Consider the following 23,785-nt stretch of genomic DNA (forward strand, 5'->3'; position numbering starts at 1 on the left):
TCCATGTCCCTGCAAAGGACATGAACTCATCCTTCTTTATGGCTGCATAGTATTCCATGTATATGTACCGCATTTTCTTTATCTAGTCTATCATTGATGGGCATTTGGGTTGGTTCCAAGTCCATGCTATTGTGAACAGTGCCACAATAAATATATGTGTGCGTGTGTCTTTATAGTAGAATGATTTATAATTCTTTGGGTATACACCCAGTAATGGGATGGCTGGGTCAAATGGTATTTCTAGTTCTAGATCCTTGAGGAATCGCCACACTGTCTTCCACAATGGTTGAACTAATTTACACTCCTAGCAACAGTGTAAAAGCATTCCTATTTCTCCACATCCTCTCCAGCATCTGTTGTTCCCTGACTTTTTAATGATCGCTATTCTAACTGGCATGAGATGGTATCTCATTGTGGTTTTGATTTGCATGTCTCTGATGACCAGTGATGATGAGCATTTTTTCATGTTTGTTGACTGCAAAAATGTCTTCTTTTGAGAAGTGTCTGTTCATATCCTTCACCCACTTTTTGATGGTGGTGTTTTTTTCTTGTAAATTTGTTTAAGTTCTTTGTAGACTCTGGATATTAGCCCTGTGTCAGATGGAGCTTTTGCTGTGCAGAAGCTCTTTAGTCATGAAGTCTTTGCCCATGCCTATGTCCTGAATGGTATTGCCTAGGTTTTCTTCTAGGGTTTTTATGGTTAGGTCTTACATTTAAGTCTTTAATCCATCTTGAGTTAATTTTTGTATAAGGTGTAAGGAAGGGATCCAGTTTCAGCTTTCTGCATACGGCTAGCCAGTTTTCCCAACACCATTTATTAAATAGGGAATCCTTTCCCCATTTCTTGTTGTTGTCAGGTTTGTTAAAGATCAGATGGTTGTAGATGTTTGCTGTTATTTCTGAAGCTTCTGTTCTGTTCCATTGGTCTATATGTCTGTTTTGGTACCAGTACCATGCTGTTTTGGTTACTGCTTTGTAGTAGAGTTTGAAGTCAGGTAGCATGTTGCCTCCAGCTTTGTTCTGTTTGCTTAGGATTGTCTTGGCAATGCGGGCTCTTTTTTGGTTCCGTATAGAAACTTAAAGTAGTTTTTTCCAATTCTGTGAAGAAAGTCAGTGGTAGCTTGATGGGGATAGCACTGAATCTATAAATTACTTTGAGTAGTATGGCCATTTTCATGCTATCAATTCTTCCTGTCCATGAGTATGGAATGTTTTTCCATTTGTTTCTATCCTCTCTTATTTCCTTGAGCAGTGGTTTATAGTTCTCCTTGAAGAGGTCCTTCACATTTCTTGTAAATTGTATTCATAGGTATTTTATTCTCTTTGTAGGAATTGTGAATGTGAGTTCACTCATGATTTGGCTCTCTGTCTGTTATTGGTATATAGGAGTGCTAGTGATTTTTGCACATTGATTTTGTATCCTGAGACTTTGCTGAAGTTGCTAATCAGCTTAGGGAGATTCTGGGCTGAGACGATGGGGTTTTCTAAATATACAATCATGTCATCTGCAAACAGACAACGTGACTTCCTCTTTTCCTAATTGAATACCCTTTATTTCTTTCTCTTGTCTGATTGGCCTGGCCAGAACTTCCAATACTGTGTTGAATAAGAGTGGTGAGAGAAGGCATCCTTGTCTTGTGCCAGTTTTCAAAGGGAATGTTTCCAGTTTTTGCCTATTCAGTATGCTATTGGCTGTGGGTTTGTCATAAATAGCTCCTGTTATTTTGAGATGCATTCCATCAATACCTAGTTTATTCAGAGTTTTTAGCATGAAGGGGTGTTGAATTTTGTCGTATGCCTTTTCTGCATCAATTAAGACAATCGTGGTTTTTGTCATTGGTTCTGTTTATGTGATTATGTTTATCGATTTGCATATATTGAACCAGCTCTGTATCCAGGGATGAAGCTGACTTGATCATGGTGGATACGCTTTTTGATGTGCTGCTGGATTCAGTTTGCCAGTATTTTATTGAGGATTTTTGCATCGATGTTCATCAGGGATATTGGCCTAAAATGTTCTTTTTCTGTTGTGTCTGTGTCAGGTTTTGGCATCAGGATGATAATGGCCTCATAAAATGAGTTAGGGAGGATTCCCTTTTTCTGTTGTTTGGAATAGTTTCAGAAGGAATGGTACCAGCTCCTCTTTGTACCTCTGGTAGAATTTGGCTGTGAATACGCCTGGTCCTGGAATTTTTTTGTTTGGTAGGCTATTACTCCCTCAATTTAAGAACTTTTTATTGGTCTATTCAGGGATTTGACTTCTTCCTGGTTTAGTCTCAGGAGGTTTAGTATGTGTCCAGGAATTTAAACATTTCTTCTAGATTTTCTAGTTTATTTGTGTAGAGGTGTTTATAGTATTCTCTGACAGTAGTTTGTATTTCTGTGCGATCGGTGGTGATATCCCCTATATCATTTTTTATTGTGTCTATTTGATCCTTCTCTCTTTTCTTTCTCACTAGTCTGGCTAGTGGTCTATCAATTTGGTTGATCTTTTCAAAAAACCAGATCCTGGATTCACGGATTTTTTTTTTTTTTTTTTTGAGGCGGAGTTTCGCTCTGTCACCCAGGCTGGAGTGCAGTGGCCGGATCTCAGCTCACTGCAAGCTCCGCCTCCCAGGTTCACGCCATTCTCCTGCCTCAGCCTCCCGAGTAGCTGGGACTACAGGCGCCCACCACCTCGCCCGGCTAGATTTTTGTATTTTTTAGTAGAGACGGGGTTTCACCGGGTTAGCCAGGATGGTCTTGATCTCCTGACCTCGTGATCCGCCCGTCTCGGCCTCCCAAAGTGCTGGGATTACAGGCTTGAGCCACCGCGCCCGGCCTCACGGATTTTTTTGAAGGGTTTTTTGTGTCTCTGTCTCCTTCTGTTTTGCTGTGATCTTAGTTATTTCTTGTCTTCTGCTAGCTTTTGAATATATTTGCTGTTGCTTCTCTAGTTCTTTTAATTGTGATGTTATAGTGTCAATTTTTGATCATTCCTGCTTTCACTTGTGGGCATTTAGTGCTATACATTTCCATCTACACACTGCTTTAAATGTGTCCCAGAGATTTGGGTGCTTTGTGTCTTTGTTCACATTGGTTTCAAAGAACATCTTTATTTCTGCCTTCATTTTGTTAGTTACCCAGTAGTTATTCAGGAGCAGGTTGTTCAGTTTCCATATAGTTGAGCAGTTTTGAGTGAGTTCTTAATCCTGAGTTCTAATCTGATTGCACTGTAGTCTGAGAGACCGTTAATGATTTCCGTTCTTTTGCATTTGCTGAGGAGTGTTTTACTTCGAATTATGTGGTGAATTTTAGAATAAGTGTGATGTGGTGCTGAGAAGAATGTATATTCTGTTGATTTGGGGTGGAAAGTTCTGTAGATGACTGGTAGGTCTGCTTGGTCCAGAGCCGAGTTCAAGTCCGGGATGTCCTTGTTAATTTTCTGTCTCATTGATCTGTCCAGTGTTGACAGTGGGGTGCTGAAGTCTCCCACTATTATTGTGTGGGAGTCTAAGTCTCTTTGTAGGTCTCTGAGAACTTGCTTTATGAATCTGGGTGCTCCTGTATTGGGTGCATATATATTTAGGATGGTTAGTTCTTCTTGTTGAATTGATCCCTTTACCATTATGTAATGCCCATCTTTGTCTCTTTTGATCTTTGTTGGTTTGAAGTCTGTTTTATCAGAGACTAGGATTGCAACCCCTGCTTTTTTTTTTTTTTTTTGCTTTCCATTTGCTTCGTAAGTATTTCTCCATCCCTTTATTTTGAGCCTATGTGTGTCTTTGCATGTGAGATGGGTCTCTTGAATACAGCATACTGATGGGTCTTAACTCTTTATCCACTTTGCCAGTCTGTGTCTTTTAATTGGGGCATTTAGCCCGTTTACATTTAAGATTAATATTGTTAAGTGTGAACTTGATTCTGTCATTATGATGCTATTTTGTCCATTAGTTGATGAAGTTTCTTCATAGCATTGATGGTCTTTACAATTTGATGTTTTTGCAGTGACTGGTACCAGTTGTTCCTTTTCATGTTTAGTGCTTCCTTCAGTAGCTCCTGTAAGGCAGGCCTGGTGATGACACAATCTCTCAGTATTTGCTTGTCTGTAAAGGATTTTATTTCTCCTTTGCTTATGAAGCTTAGTTTGGCTGGATATGAAATTCTGGGTTGAAAATTCTTTTCTTTAAGAATGTTGAATATTGGCCCCCACTCTCTTCTGGCTTGTAGGGTTTCTGCCAAGAGACCCGCTGTTAGTCTGGTGGGCTTCCCTTTGTGGGTAACGCAACCTTTCTGTCTGGCTGCCCTTAACGTTTTTTCCTTCATTTCAACCTTGGTGAATCTGATGATTATGTGTCTTGGGGTTGCTCTTCTTGAGGAATATCTTGGTGATGTTCTCTATATTTCCTGAATTTGAATGTTGTCCTGCCTTGCTAGGTTGGGAAGTTCTTCTGGATAATATCCTGAAGAGTGTTTTCCAACTTGGTTCCATTCTCCTTGTCACTTTCAGGTACACCAATCAAATGTATATTTGGTCTTTTCGCATAGTCCCATATTTCTTGGAGGCTATGTTGGTTTCTTTTTACTCTTTTTTCCTCTAATCTTGTCTTCTTGCTTTATTTCATTGAGTTGATCTTCAATCTCTGCTATCCTTTATTCTGCTTGATCGATTCAGCTACTGATATTTGTGTATGCTTCACAAAGTTCTCGTGCTGTGCTTTTCCAGCTCCATCAGATCATTTATGTTCTTCTCTAAACTGGTTATTCTGGTTAGCGATTTGTCTAACCTTTTTTCAAGGCTCTTAAGCTTCCTTGCACTGGGTTAGCACATGCTTCTTCAGCTCGGAGGAGTTCGTTATTACCCATCTTCTTAAGCCTGCTTTTGTCAGTTGTCAAACTCATTCTCCATCCAGTTTTGTTCCCTTACTGGTGAGGAGTTGTGATCCTTTGGAGGAGAAGAGGCATTCTGTTTTTTGGAGTTTTCAGCCTTTTTGTGCTGGTTTCTCCCCATCTTTGTGGATTTATCTATCTTTGGTCTTTGATGCTGGTGACCTTCGGATGGGGTTTCTGAGTAGACGTCCTTTTTGTTGATGTTGCTACTATTCCTTTCTATTAGTTAGTTTTCCTTGTAACAGGCCCCTTTTCTGCAGGTGTGCTGGAGTCTGCTGGAGGTCCACTCCAGACCCTCTTTGCCTGGGTATCACCAGCAGAGGCTGCAGAATAGCAAAGATTGCTGCCTGTTCCTTCCTCTGGAAGCTTCCTCCCAGAGGGGTACCCATCAGATGCCAGCCAGAGCTCTCCTGTATAAGGTGTCTGTTGGCCCCTACTGGGAGGTGTCTCCCAGTCAGGATACACGGGGGTCAGGGACCCACTTGAGGCAGCCTGTTCCGTAGCAGAGCTTGAACACTGTGCTGGGAGATCTGCTGCTCTCTTCAGAGCTGTCAGGCAGGGACGTTTAAGTCTGCTGAAGCTGTGCCCACAGCCTCCCCTTCCCCCAGGTGCTCTGTCCCAGGGTGATGGGGGTTTTATGTATAAGTCCCTGACTGGGGCTGCTGCCTTATCTTCAAAGATGCCCTGCCCAGGGAGGAGGAAATCTACAGAGGCAGTATGGCTGCAGCAGCCTTGTTGAGCTGCAGTGGATTCCGCCCAGTTTTAACTTCTTGGCAGCTTTGTTTACACTGAGTGTAAAACCGCCTATTCAAGCCTCAGCAATGGCAGGCACCCCTCCCCCAACCAAGTAGGTGATTTCTGCATTTCCAGCTGAGGTACCTGGTTCATCTCATTGGGACTGGTTGGACAGTAGGTGCGTGCAGCCCACAGAGGGTGAGCAGAAGCAGGGTGGGTTGTCACCTTACCTGGGAAGCACAAGGGGTTGGGGGATTTCCCTTTCCTAGCCAAGGGAAGCCGTGAGAGACTGTACCAGGAGGAAAGGTACACTCCGACCCAGATACTGCACTTTTCCCACAGTCTTCACAACCACAGACCAGGAGATTCCCTCCGATGCCTGGCTCGTTGGGTCCCACCCCCACGGAGCCCAGCAAGCTGACACTCATTGGCTTGGAATTTTTGCTGGTAGCTCAGCAGTCTGAGGTCAACCTGGGATGCTCAAACATTGTTTTCTGTGGGGGGAGTGCATCCTCACTTCCAACCACTGACTTAAAAACCGTAAACATAGTCTCGTATAAAAACAACTTCTCAAGACGTTGGTTCAACAAGATGTTAATTGGTGTTGTAAGAGAAAGGAGTTAGTCAAATACACTTGTGAAACATTGCAAATGATTGGTAGATTCATAAAGGTCCTGTGCTTTGCAGTAAACTCATTTATCTCAGTTATTTTCCCCAACCTAGAGTGTGGTAAGAGCTGCCTCCTGCTGACAGAAATTCAGTGTCTGCTCCTGTGATTCAGGTGTGGTTGAGGACAACTGCCCCTGGGGAGGAGAAACTGGCTCCAGTCAGGGCTGGCTTTTTACTCTCTTCCTGGGCAGGCAGGACCGCCTGACTAGTGTGTCTTTAACTGTAAGTTCTGGATATCTTTATATGTTGAAATCCTAGTGTAGAGTTGATGAATATCCGTTATTGGGTTAGTGAAGCTTGTTCCCATGGCAGCCTTAGACAACTCTGATCACAAGTGTGAAGGGTAACGAAGTGAGACCATGAAAGGCAGCTTTCCTGGCTCTGACAAACAATTATTTCCCAGAGATGCTTGAGCTCAACTTCTCTCCAAGAACGCCTGAGTTTTGTAAGCACAATCAAAGACATGTTATAGCTTCCTTATTACATATTTTACTTAGTTAAATATTGAATGTTCTGACTCAGGAAATTCTTCCAGGATGTCATAAAGACCTTTAAGATACTTTTTTAGATGGCACAGCAGGCACCCCAAACTAAAATGTCATAAATGTGAAATGAGCGGCAGAAGTAGAAACCATATCATAAAAACATGGAAATTAAAAATGGGATATGGATTCATAGTATAGAAGAGCACTAACTCTGAACGTGGGTGCTTTGAGTTTGATTCTAAGTAGTTGTGACCTCTATACTTTAGTTTCTGTACCTGTGAAGTGGGGATAAGAGTGTCTACCTCATAGGGTTATGCTAAATAAAGTATGCCAAGCACTTAGTATAGTTTCCAGTATGAAGAAAATACTTGAACATAGATGTTATTATTTTAAGGAGAAGGTTAATGGTCTTGGAAAGAGATGGATCAGGGGATTCAGATTTGTTAGATGGAGCTCTTGCCCATTAAAGGAGTTTACAAGTTTCTAGCTGTTGAGTTCTATGCATGAGATAGATATTGGCAGTTGAAAGGCTAACACAGTAGACCATCACATTACTAAGTATTTGTTGAATTGGAGAAAATGATTAAAAGCACAGGCCTTTCGGGCACAGTGGCTCATGCTTGTAATCCCAGAATTTTGGGAGGCCAAGGCGGGAAGACTGCTTGAGCCCAGAGGTTTAAGACCAGCTGGGCAACATAGGGAGACCTCATCTCTACAAATTAGCTGAGTGTGGCGGCACATACCTGTGGTCCCAGCTACTTGGGAGGCTGAGGTGGGAGGACTGCTTGAGCCCTGGAGTTTGAGACTGCAGTAAGGTGTGATTGTTCTACTTTTCTCCAGTCTGGGTGACAGAGTGAGGCGCTGTCTCAAAATAAAAAAGCACAGGCCTTTGACTCAGAGTTCCAATGGTGGCTCCCCCAGGGAAGAACTGTGTGACCTTGGGCGACCTAGTGAACCATACTGAGCCAGGCTTCTGGTTGGAAAGGGTGCTCAGAGTGGAAAGGTACGGCCTAGTAGGGAAAAAGGCATCAAGATTAGTGGGTAGGAATAAAACTACATTACTAAATCCAGAAAGAACTGTAATCAGGTCCTGGGAGAAAAGCAAAACAGTGAAAGAGGGCAGAATTGCCGAATGGCTCCTCTGGTCTTTTGATCACAAAAGTGAGGGATGCCAGAAACACAGAGTTAAATCGTCCACCAGAGAAGCACCATTCATGCTCTGCTGTTGATTGCCCTGGAAACCAGAATCCAGCTCTACTGCCAGGGAAATCTTAACTGGGACACCACCTATAAAAGAAATGGTAGCAATTAGAGGCACAGGCAGACTTAGTGTGACCAGCTCCACTCAGGGAGGGTCTGGGGATGAGTTCAGGAGGGAGTCGCAAAGAGAGGGAATTTAGATATGTAAAAGCCATGCTCTGTGGAAGCCCATGGAGTTTGTAATTCATAGATGCACATCCATATTTTCTCTCACTCATTTTTGTGAACAGCTCCACCTGGCAGGAGGCCGCTTTCATTCTGGTGCTCTGGATAAGCTGCTGAGACAGCTCTGTGGAAAGACCAGCCCCCTTGAGTTGAGGCCACATGACTAAGCTCTGGCCAGTAGAATATTGGTGGACACGGTGTGCACACAGGGCAGGTCCTTTAAGAAGGAAACTGCACGATGCTTTTCCACCTCCATTGGGCTGGACTTGGTAATAGTGGTGAGTCAGGTTTGATTACAGTGGGCTGGGACCCCATGTTGGGAGGTCAGAGGGTTGGCACCCTTCATGGTTGGGGAGCAAGCTTATTCAAGAAGGCTTCACCCTTTGCCCTCTCCACATGTCTGTGTATTGCTAAAAAAAAACACTGTGGAAGAGATGGCCCTTTTGCATGTCTTTAAGAAGCCAGTTGGCCAGGTGCGGTGGCTCATGCCCATAATGCCAGCACTTTGGGAGGCTGAGGCAGGATTGTTTAAGCCCAGGAATTTGAGATCAGCCTCTGTCTCACAGATGGCCATCAATAGAGTGGATGCCACCCTTATATACACCTCTGTCTCTCTCTCATCTACCACTAAAGCTTGAACACCTCTGCCCTAGGGTACACAGTCAGGCCTTCTCATTTAGTTCATGGTTACCTGAAACCTTTGGTTGAAGGGGTATCACGTTTTTACATTGTGTTGGATACTGCTCTCCATGTTGCTGTGTGTGCACATCAACACCCCTTATTTCAAACAGGATGGCAAGTTCCAGAAAGTGGGGGTGGCCCCGTTCTGTATGTTCTTTCCTGGTAAGTGACTCCTGAAGTGGTCATATTTACTTAACTGCACAGTGAACAAAATGGCAGGCCAGGCTAGATCCAGAGACTAGAGGAAACCCAGGTTAGTGTCTTAAAGACCCTAAAGGGGAAAAAAGGCATTTTTCTGGTAGTCCCCATGTTGAATTTCTACATATATACAAATAAGTTTAAGATAAACCACCATTTCTCCAAACTTTTCTTAATAGTGTCAGCATTTCAGCATCTCTACACAGATCTAAGTCTCCTTCCCCTATGGGTCACTCACCTATTTCAGCACCATTTGTTGGGCATCTCCGTGAGCCTGGCACTGGCTGGGCACACGATGCAGGTGCTAAGGGCTTGGTCTGTGATTTCCATGGATGAGGGTGTTCGTGCTACTCATGGGAGATTTCACTCAGTCCCAGTTTTGTCACCTAGAGCCTGACGGTTCCCAGTTATACACAAATGTAAAATGCCAATCAGGAGGAAAAACAAAGGCTTGTCCCAGCCAGCCAGGGGCTTGTAACAAGGGAAGATGGTCCTGGTGTTCCTGCCCTGAGAAAGTAGCCCGAGTGCTGGTGGCTGTGGGGACGCCAGCATGCTCCTTGGTCCTAGCTCTTATGGTATCTTCGTCCCACTGTGGGGAGTCCATGAATGTGAAAGTACTTTGTAAAATATATAGAGATCATTAGTGTCAATAGGATTACCTTTCCTCATTTCACCACATCATGGCTTTATTTTCCTCTCTGGTCACAACATGGAACTGAAGTAGCCTTTTAACGTTATTTGTTACTGTTACAGAATGGAGTTTGCTCCCTGTTCTTGAAGTAAAACACAGGAGAATTAAATGCTGTATCTTCATTTCAAATCTAGATCCATTTTTTTTCCTTATATGTAAGCCCTGATAATTTTTTCCCATGGACTTGAGGATCCTGAAATGACTCAAAGGTGTATGCTGCTCAAACTCTAAGTTCCCAGTAGTTTAAGAATGGCCATGGCAACCAGAGGAGGAGAGGTAGAGAAATGGCAGTCTCTACTTACAACCATTCCATTATTGATGGGCATTACAGTTTCCGACTTTTCACTATTATGGCAAGAAAACATTGTTTTAGTTTGTTAGGGCTGCTGTAACAAAGTACCCCAAACTGAGTGGCTTAAACAGTGACATGTATTGCCTCAGTTCTGGAGGCTGGAAGTCCAAGACCAAGGTGGGCAGGGTTGGTTCCTTGTGAGTGCTGTGAGGGAGAATCTGTTCCAGGCCTCTCTCCTGGGCTTGTGAATGGCGGTCTTCTCCCTGCCTGTTCACATGGTCTTTCCTCTGCATGTTGGTCTCTGTGTCCAAATTTCCCCTTTTCATCAGGACACCATTATATTGGATTAAGACCCACACTAATGACTTCACTTTAATTTGGTTTGCTCCGTAAAGGCTCCATTTCCAAATAAGGTCATATTCTGCGGTACTGGTGGCTGGGACTTTAACATCTGCTTTGGAGGCGCACGATTCAACCCATAACAAATGTCATGAAAGAAGAAGGTGTTCGCGGATTCCTTTATTTATTTAGGAGGTGGGGGCGGGATGCGGAGGAAGTTTCCTGTAGGGAAAGAGTTGAGAAGAGTCTGCAGGGACTGAGCTAGAAAGCAATGACATTCCGTAACTGGAAAAGAGCAGGGCACATCTGTAAGTACCTGGTGTGAGTTTTGTAAGAAAACCTATCTTATGAATGAGTACAGTGGACTACTACTTAGTACATTCATACATGTTTCTACCATCTCAAGATTTTTATATATACAGTATATGATCTGTTTTTATAAATGTACAGCTTGAAAAAAGATCCTTCTTGTAATAAGTACAGCATTTGAACACAAACCAACATGGGCCAGCCACATTCCAACTGAAGACCCAGAGAAAGCAAAGCCAGCAGCCCAGCCCCCAGCCCCCAGCCCCGACCTGCTTGGCGGCCCTGATGGTCCCGGCAAAGTGTAAACCAGTGCCCCGCTGTCCCCCTGGGCTCAGCAGGCCAGCTTGCCCTTGGCATGTGCGTGGGAAGTGCCTGCTCACGCTGAGCCCAGTCTGCAGAGGGCAGGTCCTCCCTGAGGGAAGGTGGCAGAGAGGAATGTGTATATCAGGTACGGACAAAAGAGATGAAAGAAATGTGCTCTTCAACTAAAGGCACTTGTCAGCGGCCGCCTACAGCCATTCCCTAGGCCTGGTGAGCAAGCCGGGTGCTGTTTTGATAGAAGCCTATAAGGTCTGAGCAGACCTCACTTGTCCTCTCACCAGGTTTAAATACAATAAATAAATCTTAATGCATGGTGGTTTTGCCCTCCTGGGTCCCTATGAAGAGGCTACCTTTTAGGATCACTTATGGAGTGATACTCCCTGTCCCCAACCCAGTCTTTTCAGTGTCCTCCATGGGGAAGGTACCAGAATAGCTCCAGGCCTTGGAGAAGCAGTTGCTCATTGTGGATTGTAAGGGGAGCCCCTAAATATCCCCTCCCCTGGTCTGTGCCTGGAGCTCCTCTGCCCCATGCGTCAGAGTCATGGGCACCTCAGATCTTGGTCACATAGTTGTTGGGGAACAGGCCCTGCTTGCCTCGTAGTCGACCCGTCCACCAGCCAGAAGGATCTGCAGGGGGAGAGAGGTGGTGAAAGTGAAGATGAGTAAGTCTGTTCTGCCCCAGCCAAACACACACTGCTCCTATACGGGCTCAAGTGATTTGGCTCCATCCATATTGTTTTCCCTTTGTTCTTTAAATCAAAAAGTTTGTTGTAAAAAGATATCGGCCGGGCGCGGTGGCTCACGCCTGTAATCCCAGCACTTTGGGAGGCCGAGGCGGGCGGATCACAAGGTCAGGAGATCGAGACCATGGTGAAACCCCGTCTCTACTAAAAAATAGAAAAAAATTAGCTGGGCGCAGTGGCGGGCGCCTGTAGTCCCGGCTACTCGGGAGGCTGAGGCAGGAGAATGGCGTGAACCTGGGAGGCGGAGCTTGCAGTGAGCCGAGATTGCGCCACTGCACTCCAGCCTGGGTGACAAAGCGAGACTCCGTCTCAAAAAAAAAAAAAAAAAAAAAAAAGATATCTACCAAATTAATAAAGCACTCAGCCAAGCCCATGGACTGCTTTAATAATGGATATTGAAGGTTGTCTCCCTGGCTTCCACACCATCTACTTTCATTATGAGGAAGCCAGGAAGTGTGGGTGGGATAGACCCCCCCGCCCCGGTTTCTGGGGACAGCCCCTACCAGTTCTAATCCACTCAGGGTACAGCTTTTGTCTTGCTACTGAAGTTGGTTCAGGGATGGACACATGACTAATTTGGTCTGATCAGAATAAAACTCAGGACTTTTGTCCAATGGCTAAGAAAAGAAGTTGCAGAGATGATGCAGATTTCAGACATGGTTTGATATGTTGGCTCGGAATTGCTGCTGCCATTTTGCTACCATGAAGAAAAACAGCTTGAGAAGGGAGGGGATATAAAGAAGGGGGCAGAGCTGAAAGAAGCATTAAAAGAGCAGCTGGTGTCTTGATCAGACTGAGCCTGAGGCCTGGATCTGCCTCTACAAATTGCAGTTTGAGGAGCTCATAAATTCTCTTCATCTTCATACTAGATCTTACAGCAATGTGACCATGTGCTCTTTGGGAGGCTGTCCCAGCCAACCGGCCACACACTTACCTTCTTTGATAATATCAATAATGTCATTGGCATTAAAGCTGAGTTCGTCTGTGTCCTGAGCATCATAGGCATACAAAGCCTTGCACTGTGGCACCTGAGGCTTGGGCTTGGGCTGGGGCTTGGGTCTGCCCCCTGCTGGGGGAGGCCTACTGGTCGTTTGTCTCCTGACCCTGTGGGGAGAGAGGAGCAGGTGAGACTGGGCCCCAACAGGAGGCAGCAGCACCGAGCGGTGGTTTGGAGCATGGTGGCCGGCACTGGCCTGTTCAAGTTCAAATCCAGCTCCATCCTTAGAAGACATATGGCCCAGGGTGTAGTCTTTAAACTTGAGGAATAAAAGTAATTTTTCTGACAAGGTTGTTGCAAACACACATAGCTCTTAAAAACCTTAGCTGCTGCTGTTACCGTGTCCTCAGCATAGAAGGAAATGTGGGAGACACATATCCATATAAAAGTATCAAAAGTATACCCATACATTTAAATCAGGAACATTCAGATATCTGTCCCTCCTTCCTCAAGTTGGGAAATGGAACTTTTGCAGGTGCCACAGAAGCCTGTAGGCATCTCTCCTTCACTGCATTCCCCCCAGATTACCACCACCTTACAGTTTGTATTAATGATTCTCTGGCTCATCTCTACAGTTCGCCACACATGTAAATACCCCTAACCAGTATCTGTGGTCCGACTGTATCAACTGTATGAAAGGAATCATATTCCACGGTCACACACTCAACTGGACCATGTGCCCTGCTGATGCCTGCAGTTGTAGTTCCTTCAACCTCGCTGCCTGATACTACACCACTGCACGAGTGACTGTGTCACAGTTTACTTCTCCAGGGCACTGTGAATGGTCACTTGGGATGGTTCCAGTTTTCACTATTGTAAAAAATGCTGCCGTGAGACTTTGCTCCCCATTCACATCCTTATTATGCCTCAGACCTCACTCCTGTCTACTCCCATCCCATCTGTCCACCCACCCTCATTACTCCGGAGACTTCCCTCCCACCAGCTCATTATTACTCCTTCAACTTCCCTCCCATCCCTCATTATTACTCCTCAGACTTCCCCTCCCATTCCTCATTATTACTCAGGCTTCCTTCCCACCCCCCTCATTCCTCCTCAGACTTCCCTCCCAACCTCTCATTATTACTCCTCACACTTACCTCCCACCCCTCATTATTACTCCTCACACTTCCCTCCCATCCCTCATTATTACTCCTCACACTTACCTCTCACCCCCCTCATTCCTCCTCAGACTTCCCTCCCAACCTCTCATTATTACTCCTCACACTTACCTCCCACCCCCCTCATTCCTCCTCAGACTTCCCTCCCATCCCTCATTATTACTCCTCACACTTACCTCCCACCCCTCATTATTACTCCTCACACTTACCTCCCACCCCTCATTATTACTCCTCACACTTCCCTCCCACCCCTCATTATTACTCCTCACACTTCCCTCCCATCCCTCATTATTACTCCTCAGACTTCTCCTCCCATCCCTCATTATTACTCAGGCTTCCTTCCCACCCTCCTCATTCCTCCTCAGACTTCCCTTCCAACCTCTCATTATTACTCCTCACACTTACCTCCCACCCCTCATTATTACTCCTCATACTTACCTCCCACGCTCATTACTCCTCACACCTCCCACTCCGCATTATTACTCGTCATACTTACCTCCCAGCTCTCATTATTACTCCTCACACTTACCTCCCACCCCTCGTTATTACTCCCACACTTACCTCCCACCCCTCATTATTACTCCTCACACTTACTTCCCACCCCTCATTATTACTCCTCAGACTTCGCTCCCACCCCCCTCATCCTCCTAAGACTTCCCTCTCAACCCCTCATTACTACTCCTCACACTTACCTCCCACCCCTCATTATTACTCTGCAGACTTCCCTCCCACTCCCTCATTATTACTCCTCAGACTTCCCTCCAACCCCTATTACTCCTCAGACTTCCATCCTACCCCTGATTATTACTCCTCAGACTTCTCTCCTACCCCCTCGTTATTACTTCTCAGACTTCCATCTTACCCTCTCATTATTTGTCAGACTTCCCTCCCAGCCCTCATTATTACTCTGCAGACGTCCTTCCTACCCCCTTATTACTCCACAGACATCCCTCCTAACCCTCATTACTCCACAGACGTCCCTCCTACCCTCTCATTATTACTCCACAGACGTCCCTCCTACCCCCTCATTATTACTCCTCAGACTTCCCTCCTACCCCCTCATTATTACTTCTCAGACTTCCATCTCACCCTCTCATTATTTGTCAGACTTCCCTCCCAGCCCTCATTATTACTCTGCAGACGTCCTTCCTACCCCCTTATTATTACTCCACAGACATCCCTCCTAACCCTCATTACTCCACAGACTCCCTCCTACTCTCTCATTATTACTCCACAGACGTCCCTCCTACCCCCTCATTATTACTCCTCAGACTTCCCTCCTACCCCCTCATTATTACTCCTCAGACTTCCCTCCCATTCCTCATTACTCCTCACACTTCGACCCTCTCATTACTCTGCAGACTTCCCTCACACCCTTATCATTACTCCACAATCTTTCCTTCCACCCCCTCATTATTACTCCACAGACTTCCCTCTCATTTTGTCAATCAGTATTACTCCTCAGATCTCCTTCCCATTCTTTCATTATTACCCCTCAGAGCTCCCCTTTGCCCCTCCAAAAATGTTGCTGTGAATATTCTTATACAAGAGTTTATTCAGAGCACTTTCTCAACATCTGCACAACTGACATTTGCGGCTGGGAATTCTCTGTTGTGTGTGTGTGTATGGGGGTGGGTGAGGGAGGCTGTCCTATGCCCTGTAGAATCCCTGGCCTCTACCCCCTGGATACCAGTGACACTCCCTCCACCCCACTGTCATAATTATTAAAAATATCTCCAGTGCTCTAACCCTAATCCAGATCTTCTAGCTTTAAAGTTATTCTTTCTATATACTATGCTGCCTTCAGTCACCATTCATATACCGTTTCAAAGGTACGTAAGTTCAACTTGTTCCTATTTAGTGAGATCTTTACACCTACACCTGAAACATTTATTTATTAAATATGTTCATAAAAAGCATTTAGCAAAACCAAAAAGGAAAATGGAAACATGGAGAACATTTCTTTTTCTTCCACTTTGCTTAAGGACAAACCAAAGTAAAGGCTATATTCATTTCCCTACAAAAGAAACTTAAGCTTAAGATTTCTCCCTAAAGAAGTTGGGCTGGACCTCAACATGGTGGGACTGGCTGTTAGGTCTGCACATCACTCACACCTACAGGAGCAAGGAGGAAAAGGGAGGGGCTTTCTGGGGCCTGAGTTCTGGAAAGAACCACCACACCCAGTTTTGAGCTGTGCTCTCAGGGGCCACAGCCTGCTGGCCTTGCCCAGGTCTTGTGATGACAGATGCTCATGGGGTGCTGATGAACAACCTGGATCACAAAGGGGTGGCTGGGGGGGACACGGACTGCCAGCAGGGTGGTGGACTGTCCCTAGGAGGGGCTGGGCTCCCCTGAGGCTGGGCTTTTCCACCACCCCACATGGGAGGGAGCAATCCCCAAGGCTATTCAGGCTCCACTCCTCTTACCACCACCTCGCTGCACTTCTCTCTCAGTGCAGAGGAAAGGCATTTTGTAGGTTCTTAGTGTGACATCAGTCATTTTCTACCTAGTGCCTATTGGAAATCCCCATTCCCTGTTCAAGAAGTGCATGCTTCTCTGAAAGTTGGCCAGGCAAGCAGGTTTTAAATTAAGCACCCTATATATTGGGGATGTGTCAGCATTTGGTTAATAAGAGCCATTAGCCTGGATACCAGATGTCATGTGACTTCTCAGCAACAAGGAATGAAAGGGGGTGGGGGCGGGCATTACAACACCCTGGGAGGGAGGAAGCCTCCAGCCTGGCAGTCCACAGAACTGGGCTAGAAGTGCATGTGGAAGGACACACCCCCAAAACCGTCATCCCTGTCTCCCTGGGGGACTGGTTCCAGGACTCCTCACAGATACTAAACTCCACAGACACGTCCCTCATATGAGTGTAACGACTGCATATAAACAATGTGCATATGCACATCCTCCTGTATGCGTCAAATCACCTCTAGATTACTTACAATACCTAATATAATGTAAATGCTATGCAAATAGTTGTTATACTATATTGTTTAGGGAATAATGACAAGAAAAAGGCTTTTTTAAAAATATACGACTGACTAGGCATGGTGGCTCACGCCTAGCCACGTGGATCACCTGCAATCAGGAATTCGAGACCAGCCTGGCCAACATGGCAAAACCCCTGTCTCTACAAAAAGTACAGAAGTTAGCCAGGCGTGGTGGTGCACGCCTATAGTCCCAGCTTCTTGGGAGGCTGAGGCAGGAGAATCACTTGAACCCAGGAGGCGGAGGTTGCAGTGAGCCGAGATTGCGCCACTGCACTCCAGCCTGGGCCACAGAGTAAGACCCTGTCTCCAAAAAAAAAAAAAAAAAAAAATTTTTTTTTAAGTCTGTATATGTTCACTACAGAGGCAGCTATCTGTACTTTTTCTAAATATTTTCATTCCAAGTTTGGTTGAATCCACAGGTGTGGAACCCATGGGCACAGCGGGCCAACTGAACCCACAGATGGAAATTTGTCCTGTCTTGTGCAGGGGAAAAATCCTGCTGTCCTTAATGCAGACTGACAAGGTCTCTGGAGCCCAAGTACGGGGGCTTAGGTACAGGGTCCTCCTGCTGAAGGACTCCCTTCACTGGGGTCGGGGTAAGACAAGACGGATGGCTCCTGAGAAGTAAGACCCTCCCTGCCCTGGGCATCACTCACTTGTTCTGCCCACCTGCTTCCAGCTTTGACTAAGACTTGTTTCTGTCCTTCATGTCTTCCTTGCCAGTTGTTTCCTTTCTAGGACACTTGACCCTCATGCTAGCTCAGCTGTTATTAGTTTGCCCCATCCTCAACCTGAAAATCTTTCTAACAGCTTTTCTCTGCTCTTGGAAAAAGGACCAAAACCCTTCATGGCGCCTACAGACTCTGCCAGGTGCGGCCCCTGCTCACACCCCAGCCTTACTCCCTGCTTCAGGCCACATTGGTGCCTTCCTACCTTTCTTCATGAGCCCTGGTTGGGGAGAGGACCCTTGTCCACATACTTCAAGTTTATATCATATTTACTGGTGTAACTCACAACAATTTCCTCATAAGATCAGGAATAAAAACAGCATTCACCACTTCTGTCCAATATTATCCTGGAAACTCTAGCCAGGGTAATTAGGAAAAAAAAAAAAAGGCATCTAGATTGTTTTAAAGTAGAGCTCATAAGTCTGATTGAACGGATTCTTTCTGGTGATAAGATACCAAATTATAAACAAGACCTAAGGGGATGCAGGCGGACCACGCAAATAGCTGTGTGTGTGGCCACTGCATGGTCTCTGATCTCAAGGCATCAGAGGCTGCTTCCTCGGGATACGTGACTATTGGCAAAAGTAAAACCTCAAGAATTACCCGGGGAATGTGGGGTCCTCTGTAGACCCATGACAACAGCTGGCCTAATTGTCCAGGTTATGGGCAACTGCTACTGTGCTGGCAATGTAAGCCATCTGGCCCTTTATCACCAGGCTGAATGGGGTTCCTAGTACTCCGCAGGTGAGAGGTGGGGGAGGCCAGGGCAGCTTTGAGATAGGACATTTGCTGGGGAGCAGGGTGTGGACAGTGGGGACTGTTCGATGGCAGCCGGGAGGAGCGGGCAGGTGGGTGGAGGAGGGAGGACCTCTGCACTTTGCATTAGGAAGGGCAACACTGATGCTGCCACCATTGGCTCTTTCTTGTGATCACAAAGGGGCACAGCTACTCTGCTGGGGCAGCATTTTCCCAAAGCGAGCCACAGTGAGAGCCATTCTCCCTGGCCAGCCTGCACATGGCTACACCGTTGTGAGGGCGAGCAGACAGGATGTCTTCTGGGAAACTGCCAGTAGCTGAGTGAAGTCTGGATAAACTCCCCTCAACTGGACCAGGCCTTGTGCTAGGCATTTTCACAGATGCTGCTTCATTTCACCCTCAGGACACTCCTGTGAGATGACTGATGCAGGCTCCTGGGATTTCCTGCTGGTTTCACCACTAGCCACCATGGTGGCCCATGCCTAAGGCTCCTGGCACTGCAGCCACACGGAATCTTTCTGCCTCCTTGGTCTGGCTATGCTCCCCTGGCCTCTCCCCACTTCCCAGGCAGGACTGCTAACTCCTGCTCAGCCTTGGATCTCATTTCCATCACTCCTTCCCCAGACTCTGGTGAACCCTCTGCCATACCCTCCCCTAGCCCACGGCTCCTCCAGACTAGGGGTGAATTGTAGCATGACGGTGACTTGCGTGGCTATCTGGCTGACTCCCCCTGAGATGGGGCCTCAAGCTCTATGTTGACAGTGTGTAGCAGGAGGGGGACATGGGCTTGAGTCTGTGTGCTGGGTTTGAAGCCAAGCTCTGCATCTGTAAAACCTAAGCAGATTCAGGCAATGGCCTAGGTCCTTTTTCTTTTCCATTTATTAACTTATTTTTATTTTTTTTTGAGACCGAGTCTCGCTCTATGACGCAGGCTGGAGTGCAGTGGCATGATCTCGGCTCACTGCAACCTCCGCCTCCCAGGTTCAAGTGATTCTCGTGCCTCAGCCTCCCAAGTAGCTGGGATTACAGGCGCCCACCACCATGCCCATCTAATTTTTGTATTTTTAGTAGAGACGGGGTTTCGCCACATTGACCAGACTGGTGTCGAACTCCTGACCTCAAGTGATCCGCCCGCCTCAGCCTCCCAAAGTGCTGCGATCACAGGTGTAGGCCACTGCACCCGGCCTCTTTATTTTTAGCCATGAAGTTTTGCCACGTTGCCCAGGCTGGTCTTGAACTCCTGTCGTTAAGTGATCCTTCCACCTTGGCCTCCCAAAGTGCTGGGATTACAGGTGGGAGCCACTGCACCCGGTTCTAGGTCTTTTTTCTAATTCTAGGAAAGTTTTACAAAGAGCTCTGAACAGCACTGAGGAACACAGGAAATCTGTGCCAATGAAGCTGTTGTGGAACACAGTCGGCGGAAACAGCCATTTTCCCAGACTCCAACAGCCTGGAAAACCCAAGCAATCTCCTCTGTGTCACTAGGTGGCAATCCTGCGTCATTAATGAGAAGAATGACTTCCCTTTTTTTTTTTTGTTTTGAGACGGAGTTTCTTGTTGCCCAGGCTGGAGTGTAGTGGTACGATCTCAGCTCACCGCAACCTGTGCCTCCTGGGTTCAAGCAATTCTCCTGCCTCAGCCTCCCGAGTAGTTGGGATTACAGGCATGTGCCACCATGCCTGGCTAATCTTGTATTTTTAGTAGAGATGGGGTTTCTCCATGTTGGTCAGGCTGGTCTTGAACTCCTGACCTCAAGTGATCCACCTGCCTTGGCCTCCCAAAGTGCTGGGATTACAGGCATGAGCCACTACGCCCGGCCGGGAATGACTTTCAAAGAAACTGCCAGAAATTTGATTAATGAGGTCTTCTAGGTGGCTGGAGGCCCCCAACTCCCAGCCAAGGCAGTTGGTTAATCCAGGAGGAAGGGATTACAAACCCCCTTACAGGGCACATGAGACCCACATGCCCACTGTGCCAGAACAGCCTCAGCCCAGCTTGCGAGAGCTAATAGAACTTTCAGGCATTTTATGAGCCAGTTGTCAAACATGGCCATTATTAAAAATCAAATCACTGACAACAAAGAAATTGTATTAAAGCAAAGGCAATAAATGCTAATCATTTATCCCTTCCTGCTTCTCACTGCACCCTCTACGTCCCGGGTTCAAGCGTTTCTCCTGCCTCAGCCTCCCGAGTAGCTGGGATTACGAGCATGTGCCAAGAAGCCTGGCTAATTTTTATTTTTATTTTTGTATTTTTAGTAGAGATGCGGTTTCACCATGTTGACCAGGCTGGTCTCAAACTCCTGGCCTCAAGTGATCCACCCACCTTGGCCTCCCAAAGTGCTGGAATTACAGGCGTGAGCCACCACTCCTGGTCTACTTATTTTCCTTCTATCTACACATTTGAAGTTATTAAAGTCTATTGCTGATGTGTGGCAGAAATACTAAACAATGGTGTGAGACTGCCCATCTTTTCCCAACTCCGCACTCAGTAGTAGTCACACTGGTAGCTTGAAATTGGCCATGGGGAGATAATTTTACCCAAGAAACTGGTAAATGTTACAGTTCAGGCCTTTTCCTCGCTGGAGTGCTCACTGTTTACCAGAACACTACCATCTTACCAACAAAACGGCTCACTCATGTCTAAAAATGCCTTGCCAACTTTTGTTTCATTATTTCCTTATTGTTAGTATTTTTAGAGACAAGGTCTTGCAATGATGGCCAGGCTGGGGTACAGTGACATGATCATACCTCACTGCAGTCTTGAACCCCTGGACTTGGGCCATCCTCCTGCTTTAACCATCTGCATGCTGGGACTACAGCCATTTACCCCCATTTGTTTTATAATGGCTATGTAGAATTTAGATAATTTTGGTAGTTCTGGTACTTTCTGATACAGTATTTGTATTTCTAATAAACATCACAGAATTGAAAAATGTGTTATAAAAGTAATTATTTCAATGAGATAATTTTTTTTTTTTTGGGGGGGGGACAGAGCCTCACTCTGTCACCTGGCTGGAGTGCAGTGGAATGATCTCAACTTGCTGCAGCCTCTGCCTGCCGGGTTCAAGTGATTATCATGCCTCAGTCTCCCAAGTAGCTGGGATTACAGGCACCTGCCACCATGCCCGGCTAATTTTTATATTTTCAGTAGAGACAGGGTTTCACATGTTGGTCAGCCTGGTCTCGAACTCCTGACCTCAAGTGATCCTCCTGCCTTGGCCTCTCGAAGTGCTGGGATTAACAGTGTGAGCCACTGTGCCCAGCTAGATAACGGGGAGTTGCAGCAAGATTTCAGACTCAACAATGAGTTATTTTTCCTTTTGACATTTCAATAATAAAGGCTCATTATATATAATATATATTTATATATATAATACACATGTTAGTATATGGTTATAAAATTATATATTACTGAGCAAATCCAGTGTTTCATTATATGTAATTTTGTACAATGCAACTTAGTTTTCTTATTTTAGGGTAATTTGTACACATCACTTTATGTGTTTATTACCAATTAACATAACTACACGAAAAAGCTGACCTACAGCAACTTCTTTTTGCACCAGGTTCTTTCTTCTGAGTAGGGCAATCACATTATAACCCAGAAGCAAATAACATTTCCTGATGAATTAAGCACACTACATCCAGTTTGCTTTGTGAAAACTTGCACTGCAAGAGTCCTGTATTAGTGACCAGAGAAGAAACAACTGATCTATTTGCCCCAAGACATTAGGATGTCAGCTGACATTTGAGTCTTCACGGATGGCTGCCGAATCTCACAAGGTGCCAAAAGTCCACAAGGAAACAAAACCCCAAATGACATCAAAACTCAACTGAGGGCTAGTTAATTCCCTCTGCCCTGGCAATGTCCATCCTTTCCATGGGATGTTCATTGTTATGATGACTGCAGCTGAGATAGATGTTTAGTTAGAAAGAGACTGTAGAGGCCAGGAGTTCGAGACCAGCCTGGCCAACATGGCAAAACCCTGTCCCTACTAAAAATTAGCCGGGCGTGGTGGCTCATGCCTGTAATCCCAGCTACTTGGGAGGTTGAGGCATGTGAATCACTTGAACGTGGGAGGCAGATGTTGAGCTGCAGTGAGCCAGGATGGCACCATTGCACTCCAGCCTCAGTGACAGAGTGAGACTCTGTCAAAAAAAAAAAAAAAAAAAAAAGAGAGAGAGAGACTGTGGAATAGTGCAGAGCCGGAAGAAGTTTGTGACTTTTCTTCTTCAAATCGTCCAAATGAGGCTCTAATGTCTAGTGTCTGTTACCGCTACTGCCGAACTGTGTGCCGCTGACGCTCTGTGCCCATGGAGAACAGGCACAGCTGCCAAGGGTGTGTGTGTGTTGGGGGCGGGCATCTCCCTGTCTAGTCTCCTTGTTTTGGCTTCCCTAGGCTGTCCATTCCCTGCATTAAAGCCAGAAATGCCTGAAGTGTAGACCTTCACGGAATCCACAGTTCTAGGCAGGCCAGAGATTTGAGTTCTTGAGAATAAAGCCACTGGGCCAGGGAATGTCACCTTTCAACCCTGGTAGAGCATTAAAATTTCCTTGTGAGACCAACCAATGAATAACAGTAATGAGACAAGTACAAAATAACTTTCAAATAGCACTGTGCTTTATAGCACACAAAGCCCTTACTTAACCTTCAAGAAAACTCTGAGGAGTGGGTTTTCAAAATTATTATATTATTAGTATCCCTATTATACAGGTGAAGACACCAAGGAGTAGAAAGATTAAGTGACAAGCCTGGGGTAGCACATAGAAGGCACATGGCTCAGTAAATATTGATGAATAAAAAAAAAAGGAATGAATGGATAAACCAGGACTCACATCCTGCTCTTACAGCTGCAAATCCTGTGCTCTCTGCACTCTAAATGCCACCTTTTGTGAATTTCTGTGTAGCTCCCATACCTTCTGGGTGGGTGTGCCTAGCCTATGCCAAGGGGAGCTGGGATTAAGCTTTCGAATATCACCTCTTTGTTCTGCAGATGTGAAATGTATGTCTTGAAATTCCAAGGAGGAAAATAATGGCATTTTATTCCACTGGCTCTTAAAAATATGCTGTGTTCCAAAAGGTTGAATCTATAAACATTACTGGAAATGTGGAAATGGATGCCAGGAATTCCTCAGCACCATGTCTGCCCGGGCCAGGATATGGCTGCTGCTCCCATAGATTATGGGTTGAGAAATATTGCTGTTGGACACTTGATGGAAATTTTAAGCCCCTTGAAACTATGACTCCATTGGGAGGCTCTTGACAAGAGACACAGAGGCAGCATTTAACTATTTCTGTTGGCCCCTCCTTTGTGGCAAGCCCAGAAGCCCCACCACTGAGCACCTGCAAGATTTTTCTGTTTTTCCAGCTTCTAGTTGGATTAATCTCGGGAGTATCTTGAAATTTCCTGAAGTTGTCCTCCCACAAAA

The 23,785-nt window shown here is 45.8% G+C and overlaps 1 protein-coding gene across 1 annotated transcript in view; it reads right to left on the bottom strand.

The window, feature by feature from the left end:
• Window positions 1-10,536: 10,536 nt before the first annotated feature.
• Window positions 10,537-23,785, bottom strand: part of MYO1E (myosin IE) — a 241,238-nt gene continuing 227,989 nt past the window's right edge. The window contains exons 27-28 of the mRNA XM_008016424.3: window positions 12,692-12,861; window positions 10,537-11,641 (exon numbers count right to left, since the gene is read on the bottom strand). Of these exons, the coding sequence (XP_008014615.2) occupies window positions 11,565-11,641; window positions 12,692-12,861 (247 nt within the window). The 3' untranslated portion in view covers window positions 10,537-11,564. The remainder of the gene's footprint in view (window positions 11,642-12,691; window positions 12,862-23,785) is intronic.

This window comes from Chlorocebus sabaeus, chromosome 26, assembly GCF_047675955.1.
Source record: "Chlorocebus sabaeus isolate Y175 chromosome 26, mChlSab1.0.hap1, whole genome shotgun sequence".
Taxonomy (NCBI): domain Eukaryota; kingdom Metazoa; phylum Chordata; class Mammalia; order Primates; family Cercopithecidae; genus Chlorocebus; species Chlorocebus sabaeus.